The sequence below is a fragment of the Anabrus simplex genome, chromosome 2, assembly GCF_040414725.1.
Source record: "Anabrus simplex isolate iqAnaSimp1 chromosome 2, ASM4041472v1, whole genome shotgun sequence".
NCBI classification, from domain to species: Eukaryota; Metazoa; Arthropoda; class Insecta; order Orthoptera; family Tettigoniidae; genus Anabrus; species Anabrus simplex.
The window spans coordinates 58572481-58599941 of record NC_090266.1 but is presented as its reverse complement, the minus strand read 5'-3'; the positions used below and the strand labels follow the sequence as shown (position 1 = coordinate 58599941).

Below are 27461 nucleotides of genomic sequence, written 5' to 3'. Positions count from 1 at the left end.
AGGCAAATGCTGGGGCTGTACCTTAATTAAGGCCACGGCCGCTTCCTTCCAACTCCTAGGCCTTTCCTATCCCATCGTCACCATCTGTGTCGGTGCGACGTAGAGCCCGTAGAAAAAAAAAAAAGTGTAAAAACAAAGTATTTCATGAACCGAACATGAACTGTGTGTGTAGGCTATGTGACCAAGTATGTGAAAGATATCATATCCAGAAGTGTTCCTCCAGTTCGATTAGTGAGTTTATCAAGGACTAACACTTATGCAGAGCGCATTAGTCGTCATGTTATTATATTTAATTGTGATCATCTATACACATTGTGCGCAATAAATTTTTTAATTATTAAATCCTCCATCTGTTCATATATTCTTTCGATTTCCTCCTCATCCGCTGAACTAGTAGGCATATAGACCAGCACTAATGTAGTGGGCACTGGTTTGGTGTATATCTTGACAAGAATAATTCTTTCATTATGCTGGTCGTAGTAACTTCCCCACCGCTCTATTTTCTTACTCACTATTAAACCAACTCCTGCATTTCCCCTGTTTGATTTTGTGTTGATAATTCTGTAGTCGCCTGACCAAAAATCCTGTTCTTCCTGTCAACATACTCCACTTTTACCAACTACATCTAACTTTAGTCTATCCATCTCTTGTTTCAGATTCTCTAACCTACCACAATGATTCAAACTTCTAACATTCCACGCTCCGACTCGCAGCATGTCAGTATCCATCTTCCTGATGATCGCCCCCTCTCATGTATTCCCCATCCAGAGATCCGAATGGGGGACTATCTTACCTCCAGAATATTTTACCTGGGAGGAAGCCATCATCAGTGCATCATTCATAGAGAGAGAGCTGCATGTCCTCAGGAGTTAGTTATGGCTGTAGTATCCCGCCGCTTTCAGCCATGTAACAGTATCAACACAGCCAAATGTCCGACTCGTTGGCTGAACGGTCAGCGTACTGGCCTTCGGTTCAGAGGGTCCCGGGTTCGATTCCCGGCCGGGTCGGGGATTTTAACCTTAATTGGTTAATTCCAATGGCACGGGGGCTGGGTGTATGTGTTGTCTTCATCCCCATCATGACACGCAGGTCGCCTAGGGGCATCAAGTAGAAAGACCTGCATCTGGCGAGCCAAACCCGTCCTGGGATATCCTGGCACTAAAAGCCATACGACATGTTGAGTATTATTACAAGGCCATATCAGTCAATCATCTGGACTGCTGGCCTTGCAACTTCCGAAAGGCTGCTACTCCCCTTTCGATGAACCATTCATTAGTCCGGTCTCTCGACAGATACCCATCCGATATGGCTGCACCTGCGGCTTGGCTATCTGCTTCATTGGAATGCGCAAGCCTCCCCAACGCAGCAAGATCACATGGTTCGCAGGTGAGGTTATGATGGACAATTCCAAATGGACTGAAAGTTTAATCATTTAATACATGTTATGTGGTGAACATCTCTGCAAAGTTTGATAAATATCAGAGTGGTACTTCATGGTGTAACACTTTCCATTTCCACTAGTGTATTTAAACTATTATTAAACCGTTGAACTATTATTATAAAAGTATCATCAACAAACCGCATCCATAGTTCTAATCCTTGGATTTTTCCTATAATTCTTGAGTACTGTAAGTGGTCCAAAAAGATATTAGCCAAAATACCTGAGGCCAGAGCCCCCACTGGAAGGCTATTCTGCTTGTGAATTTTTTGATTAAAGGTAAAATATTTATTATTTAATACAAACTCAAGAACTCCCATAAAGTCATCAATTTTGGGTATACTAAGATGACTTGAGAAGTCAAGATGCCCCCAATAATGTTTACTGTTTCCTTAATGGGTACATTAAAGTACATGTATTTAATATCATATGAACAAACTATGTGGTGAGGTGTTACATTAAAATTCTTCAACTTCTCACAGAAATCCATGGAATTTTTAATAGGGGACTTATCACAAAATAGGTAAAGTTTTTTTCTATTTGCTTTATGTCGCACCGACACAGGTAGGTCTTATGGTGACGATGGGATAGGAAAGGGCTAAGACTGGGAAGGAAGCAGCCGTGGCCTTAATTAAGGTACAGCCCCAGTGTTTGCCTGGTGTGAAAATGGGAAACCACGGAAAACCATCTTCAGAGTTGCCGACAATAGGGTTCGAACCCACTATCTCCCGGATGCAAGCTCGCAGCTGCGCGCCTCTAACCGCACGGCCAACTCACCCAGTATAGCTAAAGTTTCATAAAAAAATTATGAATGAACATATATACAAGGGGGTTTCCAAAAATAACTGGAATAACATTGCCGTGGGCGAAGCTTGTGAAGTACACATTTCTGCCCCTAGGCGTGTGTAGCACAAATCATTGCCAGTTCAATGCCGCCTGTGTTGTCGACCTGGCTTGTTCTGTTCATCTGCAGTGATTGTTTTTGCTAGCGCTGTTTTGTTCTTATTTCGTTTTTTATGATGGCAAGTATAAGTGAAAAACATGCAAACCTTTTATTAGGAATTTTTAAGAAGTGTTCGTCAAGAAAAGACTCGATTTGTGGCAGACAGGAGACTGGTTTGTCCACCACGACAACGAACCTGCACACACAGCCATCTCTGTTAGACAGTATCTCGCTAAAAATGGCATGGTTCCTCTGTTCCATGCCTGACCTGGCTCCGTGCGACTTCTGTTATTTCCATGCATGAAAAGGGGCATGAAGGGACACCGATTTGACAACACTGAAGAGGTCAAGAAAAAAATGAGGGAGGAGCTGTCTGCCATTTCTAAAGATGACTACAAAAAATGTTTCGAACAGTGGAAGCACCGGTGGGACAAATGTATTAGTTGTAATGGAGAGTATTTTGAAGGGGATAAGGTTGTTTTTTCAAAAATTTGAAAATATATAGCTTTTAAAAAAATAATTCCTCTTTTTTGGGTACCCCCTCGTATAAAACATATTCTGTATATAACATATACATAACTTCGTCTTCAGGGCTGCCGACAGTGGAGTTCAAACCCACTATCTCCTGAATACTGGATACTGGCTGCACTTAAGTGACTGCAGCTATAGAACTCGGTTTGCAGTGTTGTGACATGTTCCTCGAATATATCAGTCAACAAAACTGATTAGTGATTACAATTACATTTTTGCTAGAAGGAAAATAGGTAGTTCTGTGAGGCAAAAGTTTAACTCCTCTTATTTTAAATGGATCATCTGTTTTTATCAGTTCCGTACGTATTTTCTCCCCTTCATTAGCCAGAATACCCAGGTGGTATTCTGTTAACATGATACATGCAGCTCACCTCCACTGGGGGTGTGCCTAAAATGGGCTGCACCACTTTGGGAGGACAACTCTTATTTACTGTACTGTATTTGTACACTTGAGGCGTCTAGTATCAAAACAGGCCAAGTCACTCAAGGCATATTTTTCAATATGGACGAAAAACCTGTAGAGACAAAGCAATGATGGTCAGAAAAGATGTTTTTTCACAGTTATATCCTTAATGGTTTAATATTTAAGTTCCGCTGTTTTGAGAAATCTAACTCATAACTAACCCATTTTTTTGTTAATTTAAATTTTGACTTGGCTGTTTTTGTTGCAATTTTGTACAATTTCACAAGGTATGAAAGCAAATCTTTCAGTTCACCACTCGGAACAATATCCACGTTACAGCACACAATAATGACAAAATACGAGCATACCGGAAATAGAATTGCTTTGGCGCCAATGACGGTAAGAAGCCCGCGAATACGTAAATCAGTGTTGCAAACAAACAAAAAACAAAATATTATGACTTCAAAGAATATACATTATAAGGAACGATTTTGCCTACTGTTATTATCACATTGTTGCTTAATGTAACAACACAAGATTCCAGACAATAATGCTGCATCATAAAGATTGTCGCTCGTTCCTTGACTTGGCCAGTTTTGAATTCACTGGCTGCACGACTTGGCCGATTCTGTTGCACGACCGAGAATTCAGTGCTCTATAATATGAAGACATGGACGATTTTAAAGCATATTCTTGTTTCACCTGATAGTGCTATACTTCTACTTCAAATTGATAACCTTAACTCATTTTCGTAAATTTTGTGACTTGGCCGGTTCTGATACTAGACGCCTCACTTGATAATTGTATGACAGATGTATGTTAACCTCAAAATAGTAAATACGTGAAAATATTGTAAAAGAAGTCGTAAGTTGGCCATTTCATATGTAAATGTAATTATTCTGGATCTAAATTCAACCTAAAATCTAGGAATTGTTCATCTAAGGATTAGTGTCCCCTTGTCCTATAGTGAATTGCAGACACGTGCCAGTGACAACTTGTTTTATTTATTGGAGGCCAGTTGTATTTGTGCGATCCTTCTTTGTTTGCCGATGTAAGCAAACATTTTACCTGCCATCCCAGGCCAGTGTGTACTCCGTGAGGTGAAAGGAAGGGACACTTATACAACGTATCTTACGAGAGAATGAGGAGATAACACGATTATCGGATCAATATGCAGATGACGTATGTGTCATTTTATAACAGATACATTTGTGATAAATATATTAATTGTATTGTATGTAGTAATTCCCCCCTCCCACCATGGCGCAACAGCCCCGAAGGGCCATGGCCTACCAAACGACCACTGCTCAGCCCGAAGGCCTGCAGATTACAAGGTGTTGTGTGGTCAGTACCATGAATCCTCTTGGCCGTTATTCTTGGCTTTCAAGACCGGGGCCACCATCTCACCGTCAGATAGCACCTCAATTGTTATCATGTAGGCTGAGTGGACCTCGAAGCAGCCTTCAGATGCAGGTAAAAATCCATGACCTGGCCGCGAATCAAACTCCGGGTCTCCGGGTAAGAGGCAGGCAAGCTACCCTACACCGCGGGGCCGGCTTATGTAGTAATTAGTGAATTTAAATAATTAAGTGATAATATTAAATTATTAGACATTTGTGACAATCTTCTTACTACTGGGAGCAACGAGGTGTCTTATAGCTGCAGAGTTGATTGCTGGGAGAAAGCGACGGTATGTTTGTGGAGTAATATATCCATTACTGAAGAAGACTATTTGGGAACAAATTAATAAAGACAAGGAGAGCAAGTGTTGCTGATGTGTGCATGAGGTGGCACAGAGTATGATGTGAACGTCTTTAGGTTTGTACGTGTTCACACCAAGCGAAGTGTGATATTAGAAGAATATTATTCTGTGTGTACTGTAAGAGTAGGCGATCTATTAAATATTTATGGAAAGATGTCGTATGTATGCCATCCTACACATAACCTAACTCTTGTAAAACCTTCAATATTTATGTTTAATATATCTGAATTATCTTTTAGTAAATGCTAAGTACGACTATACTCCGTAAATATGTATTGTAAATTTGTATAACCGTTACTTCATTATTTTTTCTTTTAATTGCATCTTCAGTGCCCCAAACTTAGCATCAATAATACACCTTAAAGTTGTCTCATGGAAGAATGATAGCACAATTTAAAATCATAACTACAGTTATGATAATTGTACCGGGAAAAGTTACAATGTTAATACTTGAGAGCTATCGAATTGTAAGTTTTATGGTGAACAGAAGAGGCTAGTTCAATATAGAACATTATGGCTGCAGCAAAAAACATGACTGTTATGATGATGATGACGATGCTACTGCTAGCAGGATACAGCCCTTATAGTGCAGACATTCTGGTGAGAGTGGGCAGTCCTGCAGTGTACGGAAAACTTCAACTTGGTGCGGTAGAGGATAGTGTTCTGTGTGGTGTGTGAATTGCAGGAAAGTTGCAGAAAGAGCAAATACCCAATCCACAAGCCAAGGGAATTAACTGTTTAAGAATAGAATTGCTTGACCTGGCTGGAAATCAAATCTGAGCTCCCGAGGACTGAAGGCCAAGACAGAGCCCACTCAGCTGTGGAGTTGGAATATAATACAACAGTTAGTAAATTTAAAGAATGCAGCAATATTTTAACCTTACCTTGGCTATGGCTCTGCACCAAAATTTCTGATATCTTCATCCAGTCAACTTCTGCCAAGTTTGTAGTTCTCCTTATTGTCTCCAGGGTACTATTTTCCTTGACCAAATGTAAAATTTCATTACTTTGTAAAGCTGCATTTCGACCATACATCTTGCACCACTTGACTAGTAGCATTTGATGTTCCAAAACTGCATGCAGGTGAGAAAACACTGGGTCAGTCTTGAATTTCTGAAAAATAACATCTTTATCATCTGATATTCTTATACCGTCCTTGTAAATTCTAAACTTTTACATTGTTTTTTTTGCGAGCAAGCTCCTACAGTAATGAATTCATGAAAAATGAGCAATGGCTAAAGTAGCCTAGTACAGAAAGTGGTCCCAAGAGTTGGGATGTGGAAAAAAAGAGGGTATTTCAGAATACTTTGCATGATATTCAACCCTGTGCTAGGATGACTAGAATTACCCAATCCTAAATTGTTACAATTTAAATAAAGCTCACGGGAAAATGGGACATATAAATAAAAGTGAGCACTTGCCCATGTCCATTGCTCATGAGTAAGCTGAGAATCAAGCAACGGCTTATCAGTTTTGTATAAATTAACACTTCCCCTCCCTTAGTTACAAAATAAGATGTTAATTAAGGTCAACCTAATCAATACATGTGATTACTTGTGATGAGTTACAATTGGTCAGTACAATGTTTTGGCTTGTTTCAAGTCATCATCATCTGACAAAGCATGGTACAGAATAATCATTCTCTTATGGACTAAAAGACAAAATAAAATATACATTCAAAAAGTATGAACCTTCATGAAAATAACTTAAAATTACTAATGTTAAAATTAATGTACATAAAATAATTGATCTTTCTCAGAAATAGCATAGGAAATGCACACAATGAAAATTATTCTGATGGACTGCATAATGGAGAAGTAAAGGGACTAAGAAGGAGGTGCAGGCCTGAAAGAAATAGAAATGATTGTGGAAGTAAGGAGAAATTGAAGGAACTTATTACAAATATGAATATAGCAAAGAAGTCAGCTAAGGATAACACGATGGCAAGCATAATTATCAGTCATACAAATTTTAGTGAAAAATGGAAGGGTACGTATAGGCACTTTAAGACAGAAACAGGTTCCAAGAATTACATTCCAAGAATCATTAATGAACAAGAGGAGTGTGTATGCGAGGATCTACAGAAGGCAGAAGTATTCAGTCAGCAGTATGTAAAGATTGTTGGTTACAAGGAAGTTGTCCAGATAGGAGAGGTGACCAATACTAACGAAGTATTAAAATTTACCTACGATAACAAAGACATCTAAAAAAATAACATGTCTTGACTGGCTGACTCATCATCGCCGAGCCAAAACTACTGAACATAAAGAAATGAAATTTTGAGGATAGATTTATATTACAATGTAGGTGCTCATTAAGGAAGGATTCTTGGATATTCTGTTGCTAAGGGGGTAAAAGGGGAGGATGATTTTTCAGAATGAGTGTATCTATATCTCAAAAACTTAACAGTTCAAAGACGTGAAAATTGGTATTTGGAATCTTCTTTAAAAATAAGGAAACACACATTTTGTTTGTTTTTGGAAAATCCTATTACGGCAGTTAAAAAAAAGGTAAAAAAAGGGATGAACACCTTTTATGAGGATACTTTTATCTCAAAAACTGAAGATGTTACGTTCATGAATTTGGTATTTGTAATCTGCTTTAAAAATAAAGAAACTAGTATTTATTTTTTTGTTTTTGGAAAATATACTTAAGAGGGGGTAAACAGGAGTGACAAAGGAGGTGAATTTTTGAAAGAAGTGTATCTACAACATATCTCAAAAACGTAACGTTACAGACGTGAAAATTGGTACTTGGAATCTCCTGTAAAAGTAAAGGAACATGCATAATTTGTTTTCTGAAAACCCACTTAAGGAGAAGTGTTACGGAAGTGAATTTTTAAAATGAGCATATGTACAGTATATCTCAAAAACTTAACATATTACACATGAAAATTGGTATTTTTAATCTGTTTTAAAAAATAAAGTAACATCTATTTATTGTCCCAGAAAGAACACATAAGTGTTGGGAGTTGTAAAAAGGACTGAAAAAAGGGGTTGAATTCTTTTTTTGAGGATACATATATCTCGAAAACTGAAGATGTTATAGACAGGAAAATTTGTTTTTGAAATCTCCTTTAAAAATAAAGATAAATGTATTCTTTTGTTTTTTGGGAAATCCAATTAAGGGGGGGATATATGAATTGAAAAATGATTTGAATTCTTTGTTTGAGGATACTTATATCCCGAAAACGAAGGATGTTACGGACAAGAAAATTGTTATTTGGAATCTCCTTTAAAAATAAAGACACGTGTATTTTGTGGCAGAGGAGGGGGGTGGAATCTATAAAGGTGAACATTACAGGCCAGTCAGTTTGACATGTGTTACATGTAAGCTTTGAAAAAGCATTACTTTTGATTATATCAGACATCTTTGTGAAATTAATAACTGGCTCGATAGAAGACATTTTGGGTTTAGGAAAGGTTATTTCACTGAAGCTCAACTTGTGTAGGATTCCAGCAAGATATAGCAGATATCCTAGATTCGGGAAGTCAAATGGACTGTGTCGCGACTGACTTATCCAAGGCATTTGACAGGGTAGATCATGGGAGACTACTGGCAAAAATGAGTACAATTGGACTACACAAGAGTAACCGAATGAGTGGCTTCTAGATAACAGAAGTCAGAGAATTAGAGGAGGTGAAGCATTATCTGATCCTGTAATCATTAAGAGGGGAATTCCTCAAGGTAGTATTATTGGACCTTTATGTTTTCTTGTATGTATATATGATATGAGTAAAGAACTGGAATCAGAGGTACGGCTTTTTGAGGACAATGTTATACTGTATACAGTAATAAACAAGTAAAATGATTGTGAGCAACTGCAAAATGACCTTGACAATGTTGTGAGATGGACAGCAGGCAATGTTATGATGATAAATGGGGATAAAAGTCAGGTTGTGAGCTTCACTTATAGGAAATGTCCTCTCAGGTTTAATTACTGCGTTGATGTGGTGGAATTTCCTTACGGGGATCATTGTGAGTACCTAGGTGTTAATATAAGGAAAGATCTTCACTGGGGTAATCACATGAATTGGATAGTAAATAAAAGGTACAGATCCTTGCACATGGTTATGAGGGTGTTTAGGGGTTGTAGTGAGAATGTAAAGGAGAGGGCGTATAAGTCTCTGGCAAGAGACCCTCACCAGTGTATGGGACCCTCACCAGGATTACTTAATTCAAGAACTGGATTTGTTCTGGGTGATTTCCAACAAAAGAGTAGTGTCCTAATTTTGGGCATCTTCAGCCTAATACCAATCTTAAGGTCAAGTCTTAAATCTAATAAACATTGGAACTTAATACTAAATACAATGGTCTTATGCTAAAATTAGTTTTACTAAAGTTGTACTTTAGGTGATATTTACATATTTTACAATATGTACATTAATTAAAAGCCAGAATTTGTGAACAAGGAAGCAACTAAATTATTTTACAATGAGTAGACAACTAACATGGTTGGACGGTAATATTTTATAGGTTAAAACATGTATCTCGGAAACATATTGTTGATTTGCTCCTTTCTAAATGGAATATTCAAACCCAACAAGATCGGCTTTATACCATGGTTCTGGTTTTGTAACAATAACTTACGACACCTTTGAACGAACCAACTGTAAAACCTTCAACCTAATGTTCATCCATACAGTTGGAGAAACTCCAATTCACACTGTGATCAATCTCTAGTCAATATGAACACATTTGCATAAACTTTCATCCATACAGTAGGAGAAAACTATTTTACACTTTGGACGTTGTCTAGTCATTGTAAAATAAAATAATTTAGTTGCTTCCTTGTTCACAAAATCTGGCTTTTAATTAATGTACATATTGTAATCTATGTAAATATCACCTAAAGCACAACTTTTGTAAAAAAAAATTTAGCATAAGACCATTGTATTTAGTATTGTTCCAATGTTTATTAGATTTAAGACTTGACCTTAAGATTAGTATTAGGCTGAAGATGCCCAAAATTAGGGCAAAACATGTTCCTAACTAGTGTTTATAATTCATGTAGGATTTAATCACTACAAAATATAAATGTATTGAATAAGTGGACATAGTAATTTTATTCTTGAAAGAATTTTACTTATTGTATCTTCAATACGGAACAAAATGAGATTACTTGTAACTTGATAGCCAAAAGAGTAGTGTTATGAAAATGCTACAAAGTTGGGCTAGGAAGACTTGGGAGAAACGAGATGAGCTGCTCGACTAAGTGGTATGTTCCCAGCTGTCAGTGGAGAGATGGTGTGGAGTGACATTAGTAGACGAATAAGTTTGAGTGGTGTTTTTAAAAGTAGGAAAGTTCACAATATGAAGATAAAGTTTGAATTCTAGAGGACAAATTAGGACAAGTATTCATTTGTAAGAAGAGGAGTTAGGAATTGGAATAAATTACCAAGAGAGATGTTTAATAAATTTCCAAATTCTTTGCAATCATTTAAGAAAGGACTAGATAAAAATCAGATAGGGAATCTGCCTCATGGGTGACTGCCCTAAATGCAGATCAGTGGTGGTTGATTGATTGATTGATTGATTGATAAATATGTGGCTGGGAGGTGTGACCAGTCTTAATGATTATAATGGATAGGAAGAGCATTGGGACATATGAGGTTTTAAAGGAAAGACATCAATATGTTTTTACTGTATATTTTATGTATGTCTTTGAGTCTATAAGAGAATGATTATTCTTTACCATGCCTTGTAGGCTAATGATGGCTTAAAACAAGCTGAAACATGTACTGACCAATTGTAACTCATCACGAGTAATACAAGTATTGATTGGGTTGACCTTTAGTAATATTTTATTTTGTAACTGATAAGTGTCAATACAGATCACAATGAAATTTGTAACTTCTCCCTCCCTGCTAATCAATCAATCAATCAATCAATCAATCAATCAATCAATCAATCAATCAATCAATCAATCAATCAATCAATCAATCAATCAATCAATCAATTCCCTAATATGGACTTCAGTTCACCAAAGAAATTTGTTGGCTGAAAACTGCTTACCTTACACTCCTCGATGAGGAAACTCAACACTTCAAACATGTCACTGTTATCTATGAAATTGCACCAGGAGTTGACTGATAATAGAGGCAATATCTTCCTCACAGTAGGGTGACACAAAAATAGGTGTCTGATGCTGGAGCCTCCAGTCATGATCAACTTGCTACAAGTATCCTGTAAGGAAGAAGTCATTTTCTGCAATCGTTACAAATTAGTATCTACTCTCCCTCGAACTGCATACCAAAACAAGGGAGTGAATTATTAAGGATTGTTATAATTTATCTTCACTTTATTTAACATCAGGGGAAACTGGTTACAAAGCTTTATTTTATTTAATGCTTTGTTTTTTCTATTTCTATGTCTGTATTGAATGGAGATAAAAGAATTGAGATTGTTTGGCCATATTTAATGGATGAACAAACACAATGAAACGACTAAATAAGACACCAATCACAGACCAGATTGGGATGAAAGTAAGCACAGAGAAAAGCAAACCAATAGTGATGACAAGGGGAAGGAAGGAAGGAAGGAAGGAATAGGAAAGATAAAACTGAATGGTAAAATTCTGGAAGTGGTTTAAAGTTTCAAGTACTTGGGAAGTGTGATCACAGAAGATGTAAAGATAACTGAGGAAATTGGGAAAAGAATACAACAAGCAAACAGCTTCTACCAGAGTGTAAGGGGTATTTCGTGAAACCAAAATGTCCTGAAGAAATGTAAGAAAGTATTATATTCAACCTATTATGAACTCATACTAACTATGCAGCTGGATCGTGGACTATAACAAAACGAGGGGAGAGTAGAATACAGGCAGCGGAGATGAAATTCCTAAGAAGCATCGAGGGCAAGACCAGAAAGGATAGAATTAGAAATGAAGAGATAAGGAAAAGGACAGGAATCTTGAAACTTCAAGACAGGAGAGAAACAACAAAGCTAAAGTGTGGTATGGACATATGATGTGAATGGGAGAAGAGAGTGTGCCAAGAAAATCTTTTTCAGAGAAATTAACAGGAAAGAGACTACAAGAAAGACCCTGAAAGAGGTGGACCTTTTCAAAACAATATGCTGCTAATTTAAAATTACAACATTACTTTATTTGGTACCGGTTTCAACGTCTCAGACGTCATCATCAGCCAAAATTGGGCAGGGAAACAAAGATATACACAATGTTAAAATACAATCTATAGACCCTTAATGGTTAAAATATCAATGGTTGGATAAAATACAATGAGTGATGATGCTTGAGGAGAAAGTCATTCTCAGGATATTTTCACAAGTTGAGAACTTGAGAGTCATTTGTAAAACAGAAGGTGAAAACCTTTGCAAATATTTGAATAAGTCTCAGTCACTTTGTGGAACTTAAAGTCTTCAATGTGGCATTATTAGCCATGGGATAAATTTTAAAATGTTGACGTACGATTGCTGTTCCTCCATAGAGCGTTGACATTAAAGCGAAAATACATAGCCTTAGTGGCAACTCATGACACTAGTCTTCATGAGATGAAGTGCTGAGTCATAATGTGATTGAGCAAGAGAATCTTCTTACAAGTATGGATATTTTAATTTTTAAACCCATATACTGTTGGGATTCAGTGTAGGAGTGCATAGAGAAGAAGGGAGGAAAACCAGAAGATGTACTTATAAAAGGAGAAGAGTAGTAGAGAGACAGGCAACGATGGAGGTCCTTGATTCACAACCAACTCAAATGTCAATACAATGAATACAAGTTGAACATTTTTTGAGTTGAACAAAAATTTTGTAATCCTGTCTATGGTTTGATAAGGTGCAATGTAAAATAATTTCACTTGAACACATGCCAGTAGTACAAAGATTTCATTAGAATGTAAATAAATAAATGTCCCTTCATCAATATATGATCAGCTGAATGAATTTATTTTGCACACATATCTCTACTTGGCGTGCACTGTGAAGCATAAGCTGCATACAGACAAAGCCATAGTCTGAAAGCAACATTACAGTATTCTTACAAGGAAAGTGGAGATATGGGAGGCAACAGGAAAGTACAAAATGTCTCAGCAATTGCTGTGGTTTGGAAATATCCTGTCATCTCTGATACCATCTACAGTCTACTGCCAGGGAGAGTTGTAGCATATAATTATCATAACTAGAGCCCGGATTTCCATGCAAATGCATATTTTAAAATAAGCTGGTTAAACTTCTCAAACTTTGCAAATATTCATTTTATGGCTTGTCGATTCCAAATAACCGTTCCTTTTCCCTGCATGTTTACATGCTTTTGCCTTTTTAGGAGAATATTCATGCATAATACATATTTCGAAGATTTTGGATTTAATAGGGAATATTTGGACGTTTAATATTGAAAAATATGACTTTTCTCCTGACTTTGGTGGATATATAATGTTAACTTGCATGATAGTGCCTTTTATGAATGTTGGTGTACAGCATTTGGGACCATTTTTTCACATTATACAGTATGTCTATTACTGAGAGATGGAAAGAATGTATTCCTTGCATCCTATGTTACAACCAAAGTTAGTACATATGGTAGAGGTCCTATAAACCAATTAACCAAGCACTTTCTTTATCTGTTGAGTAAACATTAACGCAAGCCGGAAGTCCCCACGTCGATCTCTGTAATTCTTAGGAATAAGGTGTCCTAGTTATTGAATCTTAAATTGTGCATTACTCACTGACAGCTCATTTGTTCGTCTATGTTAGACGACCAAAACAAAACCTTGGTTTTGCACCGAACCCTCTTCTGTTGTTATCCTGGAATTTCCTACCCGGAACTCTCACTCGACACACGTCTTTGTTATCGCAGCAGGCAATCGTTAGCAGTATTGAGGACATTCAAAAGTATCTGCAATCATCGCACATTGAAGGAGCTGCGGCAGCCAGAGATAGTTACAAGTGATGAAAATAATTTTTCGTCCGTATTGAAAGTTTCATAAACTGTATATAGGATAATATCTTTTGTTTACTTCCACCTATTCAATACATCACAAGAAGTTGGCATTTATTTTAAAACATTATTCAGATGAGATATGTTTCGCCTCTCACTTTGAGGCATCTTCAGTCATTATCAAAAACCTTATTATTTTACCAGGCATCTGGTTAAAGATATTTAAAAATGTGTTTGATGATTATAAGAGAGGTAAGATTTACGTTAGTTATAAACATGTACATGAAGTAACTAAAAATCCAATATATTGATAAAAACATATGTAGTTCTTTGTTGAATAGGACTTGTTTGATTCTCCTATAGTAAGAGGAGGTGGCTTGAAGCCGTAGTCGTTAATAGATGTCTAATACATAGTGGAAGGCATAAAATATCAGTTCTATGAGAATATACATTACATTCAAATGATACTAAAAACTAGTGGATTCAAAGGTAGTACATATAAAATGTTCAATGAAATAACTATTGATCTAATAAAATGATAAACACATATGTAGTTCTTTGTTAATTAAGACGTCGTAAGATTGTACGGCTTAAAGCCGTAGTCATTAATAGATGTCTAATACATAGTGGAAGGCATATGACATCTAGTAGACTTATTAGTCTACTGATGTCCTCCCACGCCATCTCTCCACTGACAGCTCGGAACATACCACTTATAATACCAATATAATGGTCCGTTATTGGACATTATAAATTTTCCAGCTAACTCATTCTTGGTTGCCTGCGTTTCGGCCTCGTGTGCTAAGTTAGGCTCGTCAGTTGGGACTTAGCACACCACCCAAGACGCAAGGATAGTGCATACCGTTTAGGCCACTGCATAGGCTATTTGAAGCCACCAGCAGTGCCAATGCATTATGAGAGCTATGTCTCATTTCCAAAAATAGATGCCTGCCTGGCCATCAAATGATGTAGATGTTGATTCCCATAGGGAACCTAAAATATTTGTCCAGAATGAGTAAATTTATAATACCAATATAATGGTCCGTTATTGGACATTATAAATTTTCCAGCTAACTCATTCTTGGTTGCCTGTGTTTCGCCCTCGTGTGCCTCCACGGTATGCACTAGCCTTGCGTCTTGGGTGGTGGGCTAAGTCCCAACTGACAAGGCTAACTTAGCACACGAGGGCGAAACGCAGGCAACCAAGAATGAGTTTATTTACTTTATTTACAAAATCTTTAAAATTTTCTACATTAAAACAGTACCAGTTTCGACCCGTAAACAGGTCATCATCAGCTGTTGGTGAACCTGCTTAATAGCGATTGTACATAAAATATTACTAAAAACTAATTTAACAAGAACGCCTTATTCTAATACACTGACTGACAGAGCAAATGCAACACCAAGAAGGAGTGGTCAGAACTTTATGCCAATTGCAGGGTAGACTGACGTCACTGAGGTATGCTCATGATGTGAAATGCGCCGCTGTGCTGCGCACGTAGCGAACGATAAATGGGACACGGCGTTGGCGAATGGCCCACTTTGTACCGTGATTTCTCAGCCGACAGTCATTGTAGAACGTGTTGTCGTGTGCCACAGGACACGTGTATAGCTAAGAATGCCAGGCCGCCGTCAACGGAGGCATTTCCAGCAGACAGACGACTTTACGAGGGGTATGGTGATCGGGCTGAGAAGGGCAGGTTGGTCGCTTCGTCAAATCGCAGCTGATACCCATAGGGATGTGTCCACGGTGCAGCGCCTGTGGCGAAGATGGTTGGCGCAGGGACATGTGGCACGTGCGAGGGGTCCAGGCGCAGCCCGAGTGACGTCAGCACGCGAGGATCGGCGCATCCGCCGCCAAGCGGTGGCAGCCCCGCACGCCACGTCATCCGCCATTCTTCAGCATGTGCAAGACACCCTGGCTGTTCCAATATCGACCAGAACAATTTCCCGTCGATTGGTTGAAGGAGGCCTGCACTCCCGGCGTCCGCTCAGAAGACTACCATTGACTCCACAGCATAGACGTGCACGCCTGGCATGGTGCCGGGCTAGAGCGACTTGGATGAGGGAATGGCGGAACGTCGTGTTCTCCGATGAGTCATGCTTCTGTTCTGTCAGTGATAGTCACCGCAGACGAGTGTGGCGTCGGCGTGGAGAAAGGTCAAATCTGGCAGTAACTCTAGAGCGCCCTACCGCTAGACAACGCGACATCATGGTTGGGGCGCTATTGCGTATGATTCCACGTCACCTCTAGTGCGTATTCAAGGCACGTTAAATGCCCACCGCTACGTGCAGCATGTGCTGCGGCCGGTGGCACTCCCGTACCTTCAGGGGCTGCCCAATGCTCTGTTTCAGCAGGATAATGCCCGCCCACACACTGCTCGCATCTCCCAACAGGCTCTACGAGGTGTACAGATGCTTCCGTGGCCAGCGTACTCTCCGGATCTCTCACCAATCGAACACTTGTGGGATCTCATTGGACGCCGTTTGCAAACTCTGCCCCAGCCTCGTACGGACGACCAACTGTGGCAAATGGTTGACAGAGAATGGAGAACCATCCCTCAGGACACCATCCGCACTCTTATTGACTCTGTACCTCGACGTGTTTCTGCGTGCATCGCCGCTCGCGGTGGTCCTACATCCTACTGAGTCGATGCCATGCGCATTGTGTAACCTGCATATCGGTTTGAAATAAACATCAATTATTCGTCCGTGCCGTCTCTGTCTTTTCCCCAACTTTCATCCCTTTCGAACCACTCCTTCTTGGTGTTGCATTTGCTCTGTCAGTCAGTGTATAATACTACTGTTAAGATACTGCCGTCCGCGAAAGCCTACCCTAAAATCCACAAAGACGAAGTACCCATGAGACCGGTCATAAATTATAGATCAAGCCCGACGTACAAATTATCATGCTTCATACAAACATTTCTCAAAAAAAAAAAAAAAAACCTACAAATTCTTAGCCAAGAAATCAGTACGAAACTCAATAGAATTCTGCAACATCACAAAAGAGCTGAAAATCGAACAACACCACGCTCTAGCATCATATGATATCATTAATAACATACCCATACAGAAAACAATAAGACTAACAGAATCAAATTTAAGAAATCACAGTAATCTAAGTGTCCTTGAAATAGATGAATTCATTAATTTACTTGAATTTGCCCTCAACAATAATTACTTTAGATTCCACGACACTATCTACAAACAACAAGGCCTTCCCACGGGTTCACCAGCTTCAGGAATACTAGCCGAGATTTATATAGACCACTTAGAACATTCAGAAATTAGCAAAATTAACAATATATCATTCTGGTGCAGATTTGTAGATGATATTTTCATTGTAGTAGACTGCAGGTTTACAAACAAAAACAACACGCTTGAACAGCTAAACAAAATAGATCCACATATAAAATTTACGATGGAAACTCAGAAAAATCACACTTTGAATTATCTTGATTTATCCGTCACCAAAACTGAAGACCACTTGACATACAAAATCTATAGAAAACCTACACAAACCTCCAATATTATAAAAGTAGATTCCACTCACCCTAATGCACACAAAAAGGCAGCATACTACAGTATGATATACAGAGCTTTCAATATACCCCTGTCCCCAGAAGAATTAAATAACGAACTAAACCCAATTCACGAAATAGCGGAGCATAATGGATACAATAGAAACATGATAAACAATATCATTCACAAAATAAAACATCAACCGAAATCCAAATTAAGTAGAAACAACAAACCTAAGAAAGACTACGCACTTTTTACCTTTAACAACACCCACATCCCCCCCATAACTAATATTTTCAAAAGACACAATCTAAGAATAACTTACAGAACCACACGTAATAATGCTTCCATTTTACATAACACTAAATCTGTCAACGTAAACAACAAATATAGCCACTCAGGAGTGTACCACATAAAATGCAATGATTGTGAAGCCAGCTACATCGGATGCACCGGCAGATGTTTTCTATTCGCTACAGCGAACACGTCAATGCCACTAAATAAAATCGCTTTTCATCCACAGGGCAACATGTCGAAGAGCACAAGCATAAGTTCACTAATATCAAGAATGATATGGAGATTTTAAATATGAACCGCACAGGCCCATTGCTCAATATAATGGAAGATTTTTATATCAATACAGACCAATACGCTAATCCCAACCTCAACTTAAATGAAATCACAGATAAAACAAACATTGTCTTCAACACAGCCATTCCCATTCTAAAAGACACATATTTAAAAAGAATCAACAGACACAAACCCACACACAACCCAAAAGACACACCCCACTCCACCCCACCCCCTCCAGAGGCTGCTTCCCCCCTCCCCACCACCTATCAATCTGAACACTACGACAGCCACACGACATACATGCAACAGTGTGCAGTACACTCCCGACTATACTTGAAGACATATCCAGCCCACACGTAAGTAACACACACTCTATAGCACACAAACCATTTGGCAGGCACTCTCTATCAGTTATTCTATTTCCTATTCCTTTTTCTTTCTCAGATTTTTGAATTTACCTGAGCATAAATGCAAGTATGAAGAGGGGAGCTCTATCAACCTACTTTCTTTAATTTCAAAATTTCATCCATAGCATCCTGAAAGCTAGCATGTATCAGCAACAACACACACTCAGAATGAACATAGTACCTGTTAAACAAGCAACCGAACCTCAGTTTACTATGTTCCCCGCAAAATTGCGGCCCAACAATGCACCTTGATTGTATCTATACAACAGTTGGACATAATGCTGGCATACTCCATAGATATTTGAACTTGACACCAAAACCTCAGTGATCCTTTATTCTATAACTATATTTTCAACCTCAGCTATACAATTTTTGGAATATGTGGCATTCAAGGGACTCCAGCATGCCAAAGCCCTTCATTGTACCATATGTATATATGTATCTTGTTTGACGTAATGTTGGCAACAGTACAGATTTTTGAATGGAACTCCAACAAGTCAAAGCCCTATAATTGTACCATATGTATATATCTTAACAGTAGTATTATATTAGAATAAGGCATTCTTGTTAAATTAGTTTTTGGTAATGTTTTATGTACAATCGCTATTAAGCAGGTTCACCAACAGCTGATGACCTATTTACGGATCGAAACCGGTACTGTTTTAATGTAGATAATTTTAAACATTTTGTAAATAAAGTATTGATTAGGTGGAAAACTCATCCTTCATACTTGTGTTACATACCACTTAATCAAGCAGCTCGTCTACTTTCTCCCAAGTCTTCCCAGCCCAAACTTCGCAACATTTTTCTAACGCCACTCTTTTGTCGGAAATCACCCAGAACAAATCGAGCTACTTTTCTTTGGATTTTTCCCAGTTCTTGAATCAAGTAATGCTGGTGAGGGTCCCATACACTGGAACCATACTCTAGTTGGGGTCTTAGCAGAAACTTATATCCCCTCTCCTTTACATCCTTACTACAACCCCTAAATATCCTCATAACCATGTACAGAGATATGTACCCTTTATTAGCAATCATATTTATGTGATTACCCCTGTTACGGGACTACCCGTGGAGCAGAAAGAGGTTAAAGAAGGTGCCGGGGTGAATGGGTCTAACTACAATATCAAAATTAATTTAAAACTTGAACGGAAGGTCATATTTCTTCAAAAAGACAACAACTCAACAAATAACAATATGTCAGGTACAAAAGCAATCTTGAAACAAGACTAGGAAAATTCAAGATTAGTGAACTTTACAAATTATGGGCTTCAAGCCCCTAGTTTTACAATTTTACAAAAGGAAGAGGTATTATTTAGTGAGGGACAGAAATCCCCTAATTCAAGAGCACTTGCTCCCTAAATCACAATATCTAGCCTCCTAGAGGCACCCTTTACAGTTACAAAACATGAAAAAGAGCTAATAGGCTCTCAGGTTTCCAAGCCTATTGAAGACAACATCAACTTACAATCACTGGCCTCTCAAGGCACAACTTACAATTTGAAAATGATTTATACAGGGGTATTTAATACCCAACCTACGGGGCCTATAGGAAAACAGAACAGGTTAAATAACTGGCCCAAACACAAAAGGAATGGAGGCATACACAGCGCTCCAAGATAATGAAAAACCTACAGGGCTTTAGGCCGATGAAACCGGGGTTATTCCCAAACTACTGAGGTGACCTGGTCAGGTCAGAATATATTCTGCTATCGTATGCGACAGTAGACGATACCACCTGCGACTGTCTGGCCGAGGGTCTGGCGGCCGATAAAAAACCGGGCAAACTAAGGGAAAACCAATAGCTGCGAGCAGAGGAGTTTTCCCTTAGAAGGTTGGATAAGATTAGACCTTTGTGTGGGAAATAACACATAAATTCATCAGCTGCTGCCTTGCAGTGAGGCAGGGGACTGCCAAAGGCTAAGGGAGACCACCCTGAAAGAAAATCCTCTAGTACGTTAGGCCTAGCAAGTCAGTACAGGAGTACAATGCAATTGCTTTCAAAACGAAAACGAGCCTCGGAAAGAAACATATGCTGAATGTCGACAATACTTCAAGTACTCTTGGAACTAATGACGTCATGTCCGATGTTCATTCAAGATGCACGAGAAGAACCGATCATAGAAACAAGTTTCGGATTGGAACCTTAAACGTTATGACTCTAACTGGAAAATGCAACAAAATCACGGATTTAATGAACCGCAGACATATTCACATCCTAGGGCTAAGTGAAACCAAATGGAAAGGTTGCAACACAAGAATGTTAGAGGATGGATATAAATTATACTGGAGTGGTAATCCTGCAGTGGCGAGGAATGGAGTTGGTTTTATACTCCATAAAGACATTGATAGTGTAACAGATGTCTCCTTCATCAATGACAGATTAATCAAAGCTAAAATATGCCTAAATGGAGAAACTCAAACTGTAATCCAAGTTTATGCTCCCCAGCAGGGTTGTAGCGATGACCAAAAAGCAAGCTTCCTAGAAAAACTAGAGGACATCATTGATGAAGAGAACATAATGATAATTGGGGATTTTAATGCCCAGGTAGGAACTGATAGGTCAGGTTATGAAGGCATTATTGGTCCATATGGATTTGGTAATAGAAATGAGGAGGGTGAACTTCTACTTGATCTATGTACACGAAACCAACTTCTGGTGAAGAACTCGTGGTTCCAGAAACGGGATAGCCACAAGGTAACGAGATACAGCTGGGATGGACAATATAGATCAGTGATAGACCTTATCATCACTGATAGGTCAAGTGGAGAAAAGGTGCATGATGGAAAAGTGATACCTAGTGAGAGCCTTGATAGTGACCATAGACTCCTCATTGCAGACTTGAAAGTCACCAAACCTATTACTAAAGTAAACAAGAAGAAAAAACAACAAATTAAAGACTGGAAATTGAAAGATGTGGAAGTCAAACAGCAGTTTCAAGAGGAAATCAGAGCTAAAATACCAGTAACAGACACAAAGAAAGGTAATGAAGAATGGAATGATTTTAAGGCAAGTCTGGTTGGTAGTGCAGATAAAATATGTGGAAGAACAAGCAGAAGAGTGAGAGAGAAAAGAACATCTTGGTGGAATGATAAAGTGAAAGAAGCCATAATGAAAAGGAATAAAGCCAAAAAACTTCTGGATGTGGCTAAGTCCGACAGAAGAATCAACAGCGACCAAATAGACAACAATAAATTGGAAGAGATGGTAAAGGAATATAGATACAGAAAGTTGGAAGTCAAGAGAATTGTACGGGAAGAAAAAGAGAAAAGTTGGAAAGAATTTACAACTAAACTGGAAGAAGACAGTAAAGGGAATATGAAAATGATTTATGGAATAGTAAAAAAGAAAAGATCAGATAAAGAAGTAATTACAGCTCTGGAGACAGCAGATGGGAATATAGTTCGCAATATGAAAGATATCACGAATACAATGGGGCAGTATTTTGACAAGCTCCTAAATGGCCCTAAAGAGATCTCTGTTGAGGATGTAGGACAGAAAATAATAGAGGAAGATATCCCAATTACATGGACAGAAGTAGAGCAAGCTCTCCATAGGATGAGAAGTGGTAAGTCAGCAGGAGCTGATGAAATTACAGCTGACATGATTAAACCTGCTGGTCTGCCAGGAATACAGTGGCTGTATAGAGTTCTCAGAACAATATGGAAGGATAACGAAATACCTGACGATTGGACAAAAGGGGTCATAGTTCCTATCTTTAAGAAAGGGAGTAGAAGGAAAAGTGAAAAGTACAGAGGCATTACCCTCTTATCACATGGCCTTAAAATTATGGAGAGGATCATTGAAGCCAGGGTAAGGGATATACTAGAGCCTATCTTAGAAGAGGAACAACATGGATTTAGGACTGGAAGAAGCACAACAGATCTGATATTTGCTTTGAGGATGTTGGCAGAGAAACACTGGGAAAGAGGAAAAGACCTAATTATTGTGTTTATGGACCTTGAAAAGGCATATGATAATGTTCCTAGATCAACTATTTGGAAAAGTCTTAGAAAACTTGGTGTACCGGAGTACCTTATTAGGAAGATCCAAATGCTATATACTAATTGCAAAAGCTGTGTCAGAATTGGAGATGGTCACTCTGAATGGTTCAATACAACCAAAGGAGTACAACAGGGAAGTGCCTTATCACCTCTTCTATTCATAGCAGTTATGGGTACCATTTTAAAGGAACTAAAAGGAAAAGGTAATAAAGATCTTCAGGCTCTGGTGTTTGCAGACGATGTGGCAATATGGGATGAAACAGAGGAGGGAGTGCAGAATAATCTGAATGCATGGTGTAAGAAGTTTGATGATTATGGAATGAAATTGAACCCATCAAAAACAGTAGCATTAAAAATCAGCAGACATAATACAGAATGCAACATAAAAATACAGGACCACCAAGTTGAAGTAGTACACCAGTTCAGTTATTTAGGAAGCATAATGGCTAGTAATAACAGAGCTGAGACAGAAATAACAAACAGAGTAACCAAAGGCTCTAACTTTTACAGTATCGTTAGACACCTACTATGGGATGAGAAGGTCCCACAAAGAACAAAAATGACCCTGTACAAGTCATATTTCATTCCCATCCTTACATATTCTCTGGAAACCTGCACACTAACATCAAAGGATTGTAGTAGGATTCAAGCCTGTGAAATGAAATTTCTTAGAACTGCCCTCCAAAAGACACGACTTGATCATGTGAAAAATGATGAGATCCGATCTAACCTAGGTCTAAATGAATTGATGGAGGAAAGACTTAGGTCATCTAGACTTAAATGGTTTGGGCATGTTAAACGAATGAATAGCACAAGGTTACCAAGTGCTTATTTGGAAAAGAGAATAACAGGTTCAAGACCAGCTGGAAGACCAAGAAGAAGATGGATGGACCAACTGAGGGAAGACGTGGAGAGAAGAGGATGGAATTGGGAATCTGTCCTGGACAACGAAATGTTTTTGAATAGGCAACTTTGGAAGACGCTCGTTTTCAAACACCCTACCCGGCTCGCTGGAAGGGGAAACCGATGATGATGATGATGACTGAGGTGACCGGCATAGAAATTACTTTAACATATTACCGAAGGAAAAACAGTTACAAAACGTAGTCACCTCAAACCAAGATAAAGGGGAGCTCGAGAGGGTACATCACTCTCTATCCCCGATTTACAGTTAAAGGTTTTTTGAAATTCTTACATTAGCTGGAAGAAAGTTACATTTTAGAAATGTAGGTTACATAGTAAAGATTCGGACCTGTCCCCTCGGATTAAGCTGCGGAGGTAGCTACAACAAGAAAGATGTAATTTTATGTGGCCATTACCTTATAGATGTTCTGCTGCCGACGATCAATTGGCCAAGAAATGTGAAAAGCCGCAGTTTATAAACCCCCAGGAAAGGTTCGAGATCATTCAAGACTAAACTAGCCACACCCTCTCAATTTTATTGGTTGAGTTCAAAAGTAACACTCAAAATCAAACAAGAAGCCTGTGATAGGTCGAAAATTAATTACAGAAATTTTTCATTGGCCAGATTCAAAACTGGCAGAAATAAAAAGGAAGTATTGCCAACCCAAAAATAAATGAACATAGATCAGCTATGGAAAACCTAGGAATACAAAACTTCGTTAAGTTATAAGTTCTTACACCTTGCACCAGGGTGCATGATCATATTTTTTTGGTAGTGTCATCTGTGGAAAAATGTCCAAACTTCTTGATGAATGGCAAAAAAACAAGGAGAAATTCACTGAGTTTAGGAAACTTCACAACAAAACAATTACTTAATTTTTCAGTGGTGACATCATCTGATTAAAGTTCTAAGTTCCTGATGTAGTAGTTTCCACTTTTGTTCGATAGAGGAGTTCATGAAGGTGCTTATTTGGAATGCGCGGCATTGAGGTGTAACTCCCGGTACAGACCCCCCCCCCCCCCAAATGTCCTTCCTTGGGGTGACACAGAAGAATTTTGGGAAAACATTTTCAGTTGAAGAAAAAAATGTTCTAAGTTTTTGAAGTTGATAGGTAGAAACTTGCTTAACTCCAGCTTTAGAGTGCCCTTGTTGTTGTAGAATGTTAAATACATTTGATAGATTTGACAGCAAGTCCTGCCGCCGCTTGCCGATACCCGGGTAAAGAGACTTACAATAATTGAAAACCTTCCACCTTTTTGATACTTTTTATTTGCTTTTTAGCAAATTAATTAATTATACACAGTACATGTTTCATTCTTATTTCAAAACATCTTCAGCTGTTTGTTTAGCTTAGGTGAATCACTAAGTTTTTGAGTACATTATTATCAGGTACATTGTTCTTCTTAGAAACTATCTGAATATAAATTAAATTAAAATGGTGTTAAAACGATGTGGTGGTTAATGGGTTGATGCAATGAGACAGGATGAATACATAGTTAGCCTACTTAAAAAACTATATCTATTCATTAGAATAGTTGTTGTTAAAAGTTTCAACTCTGTTACACTAAAAATATCTGTTTGTCTTCTAGTTAAAAGGTTTTTTTTTTTTTTTTTAATGATTGACTTCTTGACACTGTTCTAATTATTGTTGAATGTTCACTTCTTTCACTCCTTCCAGGTTGGCTGTTATTTATTTTGAGCTTACTTAATGTGCCTTAAATTGAGTCTAATGCGGAACTATGAAGCTGATTGCTGTTCACTTTTTGAGAAGGGAGCTTCGTCTCAATTTCTGGAATGAAATGAAGAAAATAGGGATTTGCTTTTATAATGAAAACGTGTGTCTTTACATAGTAACTTAGTGTACAAAATGGTTCCATACCTTACTGCTGTTAAACTCCAATTCTACCGTGACCCTTGAGGAGCTACATTTGAAGCTGCTTTACGTCTTGTATAATAATGATGTGTGTTCCGTTGTTTGCTCCTCCTTCCGGGGAGGCAAGGCTGTGGAGAGGGGAGGAGGCGTGTCGCTTACTGTCACGGCTTCGGCTTTAGAAGGAGTGGGGAGAGTGGATGTACAAAATGGCGGAGGCTCGTTCTTATTCATCCTTTTATTGTCTGTGTTGTTTCGTTTGCCTAAAGTTTCAAGATTTGATAATATCCCTTCAAATATAAGGTTCCTATTGTCAATTATATCATTCAGGCTATTGTCCTGATTACTTTTTTGCTCTAAATAAATATATAGATTTTCTAATGTATTAAGAAGAGCTCCTTTGTTTATTTTATATAATATAGTTAAATCCTGCTCTATAGTTGTGAACTGATGTCCGGTTGTACTCATGTGTTGGCCCATCGCGGAAATTATTTTTATGCCTTTCAGCATTGACATGATTTGAAGAATTTGGGAGTGAGAGAGAGAAAACACTAGTGTGTGATCCTGAAATTCAACTAAAAACCTGAGAAAAGAAATTACATCATTAGTGGAATTTACTGAAAATTTTGAAATTCCCCTAAGCAACATAGCCAGTGATGGGGCAGACTACTACAACAGGGTGACATAATTGGTGACGGCCTAGATGGTTGAGAGGCTTCAGACACAGCATTGTTCAAAACGAATGGTGGAATTGGTGTATGACGATCAGACTCGTTTTCTAATGGGGCAGACGTTTGTTGAGTTGCCACAGATTTTCTACTTTCTATACCCTTGGAAGAATCCTCCTCACTTACAATGTTTATCGCAGGGGTTTGGTCGATTTTGGGAGCAGCTGCCCCAGTTAACAATTGACTAACTCTATTTGACATTTTAGAAAGGTGTTCAACAAGATTACTAGCCTCCTTAGCATGGTCTTCTTTTAATTTTAGAGACAATAGATCGCTAACCCTGTTATAAAAATGGAACAGTCTAGCCTGTACTCTCATAAGTTGATTAGGAGATGGATCACTTACTTCAATAAAACAAACTACAGATGCTAGCTCAGTGGTATAGTCGGTGATAGTGGAGAGAGCCTCATCAATATCCTTCTCCCCCAAAATTGGGATACAAATTGGTAATTCTAATGACTCTTTAAGTTTGGTGGTATCTGCCGCAACCGTGCCTCCAGAATGAACATTCTTAATAAGCAACTCAGAAATTAATTCCTCCTTGCGCAAGTACCCGGGATGGAGGACTTCACGAGGGCCAGACATGATAGAAAATTTACAAATTTAGAAAAAAATTCCAGCAACCGAGAAAATTCTAAGAGTTTGGTGCGGATTCTATGTTTAGCCGTTAAAAAGGGCTTAATTGAGACCCATTCAACCACGCTCTGCTACCACTTGTTACGGGGTTACCCATGGAGCAGAAAGAGGTTAAAGAAGGTGCCGGGGTGAATGGGTCTAACTACAATATCAAAATTAATTTAAAACTTGAACGGAAGGTTATATTTCTTCAAAAAGACAACAACTCAACAAATAACAATATGTCAGGTACAAAAGCAATCTTGAAACAAGACTAGGAAAATTCAAGATTAGTGAACTTTACAAATTATGGGCTTCAAGCTCCTAGTTTTACAATTTTACAAAAGGAAGAGGTATTATATAGTGAGGGACAGAAATCCCCTAATTCAAGAGCACTTGCTCCCTAAAACACAATATCTAGCCTCCCAGAGGCACCCTTTACAGTTACAAAACATGAAAAAAAGCTAACAGGCTCTCAGGTTTCCAAGCCTACTGAAGGCAACATCAACTTACAATCACTAGCCTCTCAAGGCACAACTTACAATTTGAAAATGATTTATACAGGGGTATTTAATACCCAACCTATGGGGCCTATAGGAAAACAGAACAGGTTAAATAACTGGCCCAAACACAAAAGGAATGGAGGCATACACAGCGCTCCAAGATAATGGAAAACCTACAGGGCTCTAGGCCGATGAAACAGGGGCTATTCCCAAACTACTGAGGTGACTGGCATAAAAATTACTTTAACATATTACCAAAGGAAAAACAGTTACAAAACATAATCACCTCAAAGCAAGATGAAGGGGAGCTCGAGAGGGTACATCACTCTCTATCCCCGATTTACAGTTAAAGATTTTA

General features: G+C 38.4%; 1 protein-coding gene across 1 annotated transcript in view; it reads right to left on the bottom strand.

Annotated features, from left to right (window-relative positions):
- Positions 1 to 27461, bottom strand: part of Sptz (Spastizin) — a 713541-nt gene that overhangs the window by 628841 nt on the left and 57239 nt on the right. Inside the window, exons 5-6 of the mRNA XM_067139843.2 lie at positions 11093 to 11263; positions 5962 to 6190 (exon numbers count right to left, since the gene is read on the bottom strand). Coding sequence (XP_066995944.2) covers positions 5962 to 6190; positions 11093 to 11263 — 400 coding nt within the window. The remainder of the gene's footprint in view (positions 1 to 5961; positions 6191 to 11092; positions 11264 to 27461) is intronic.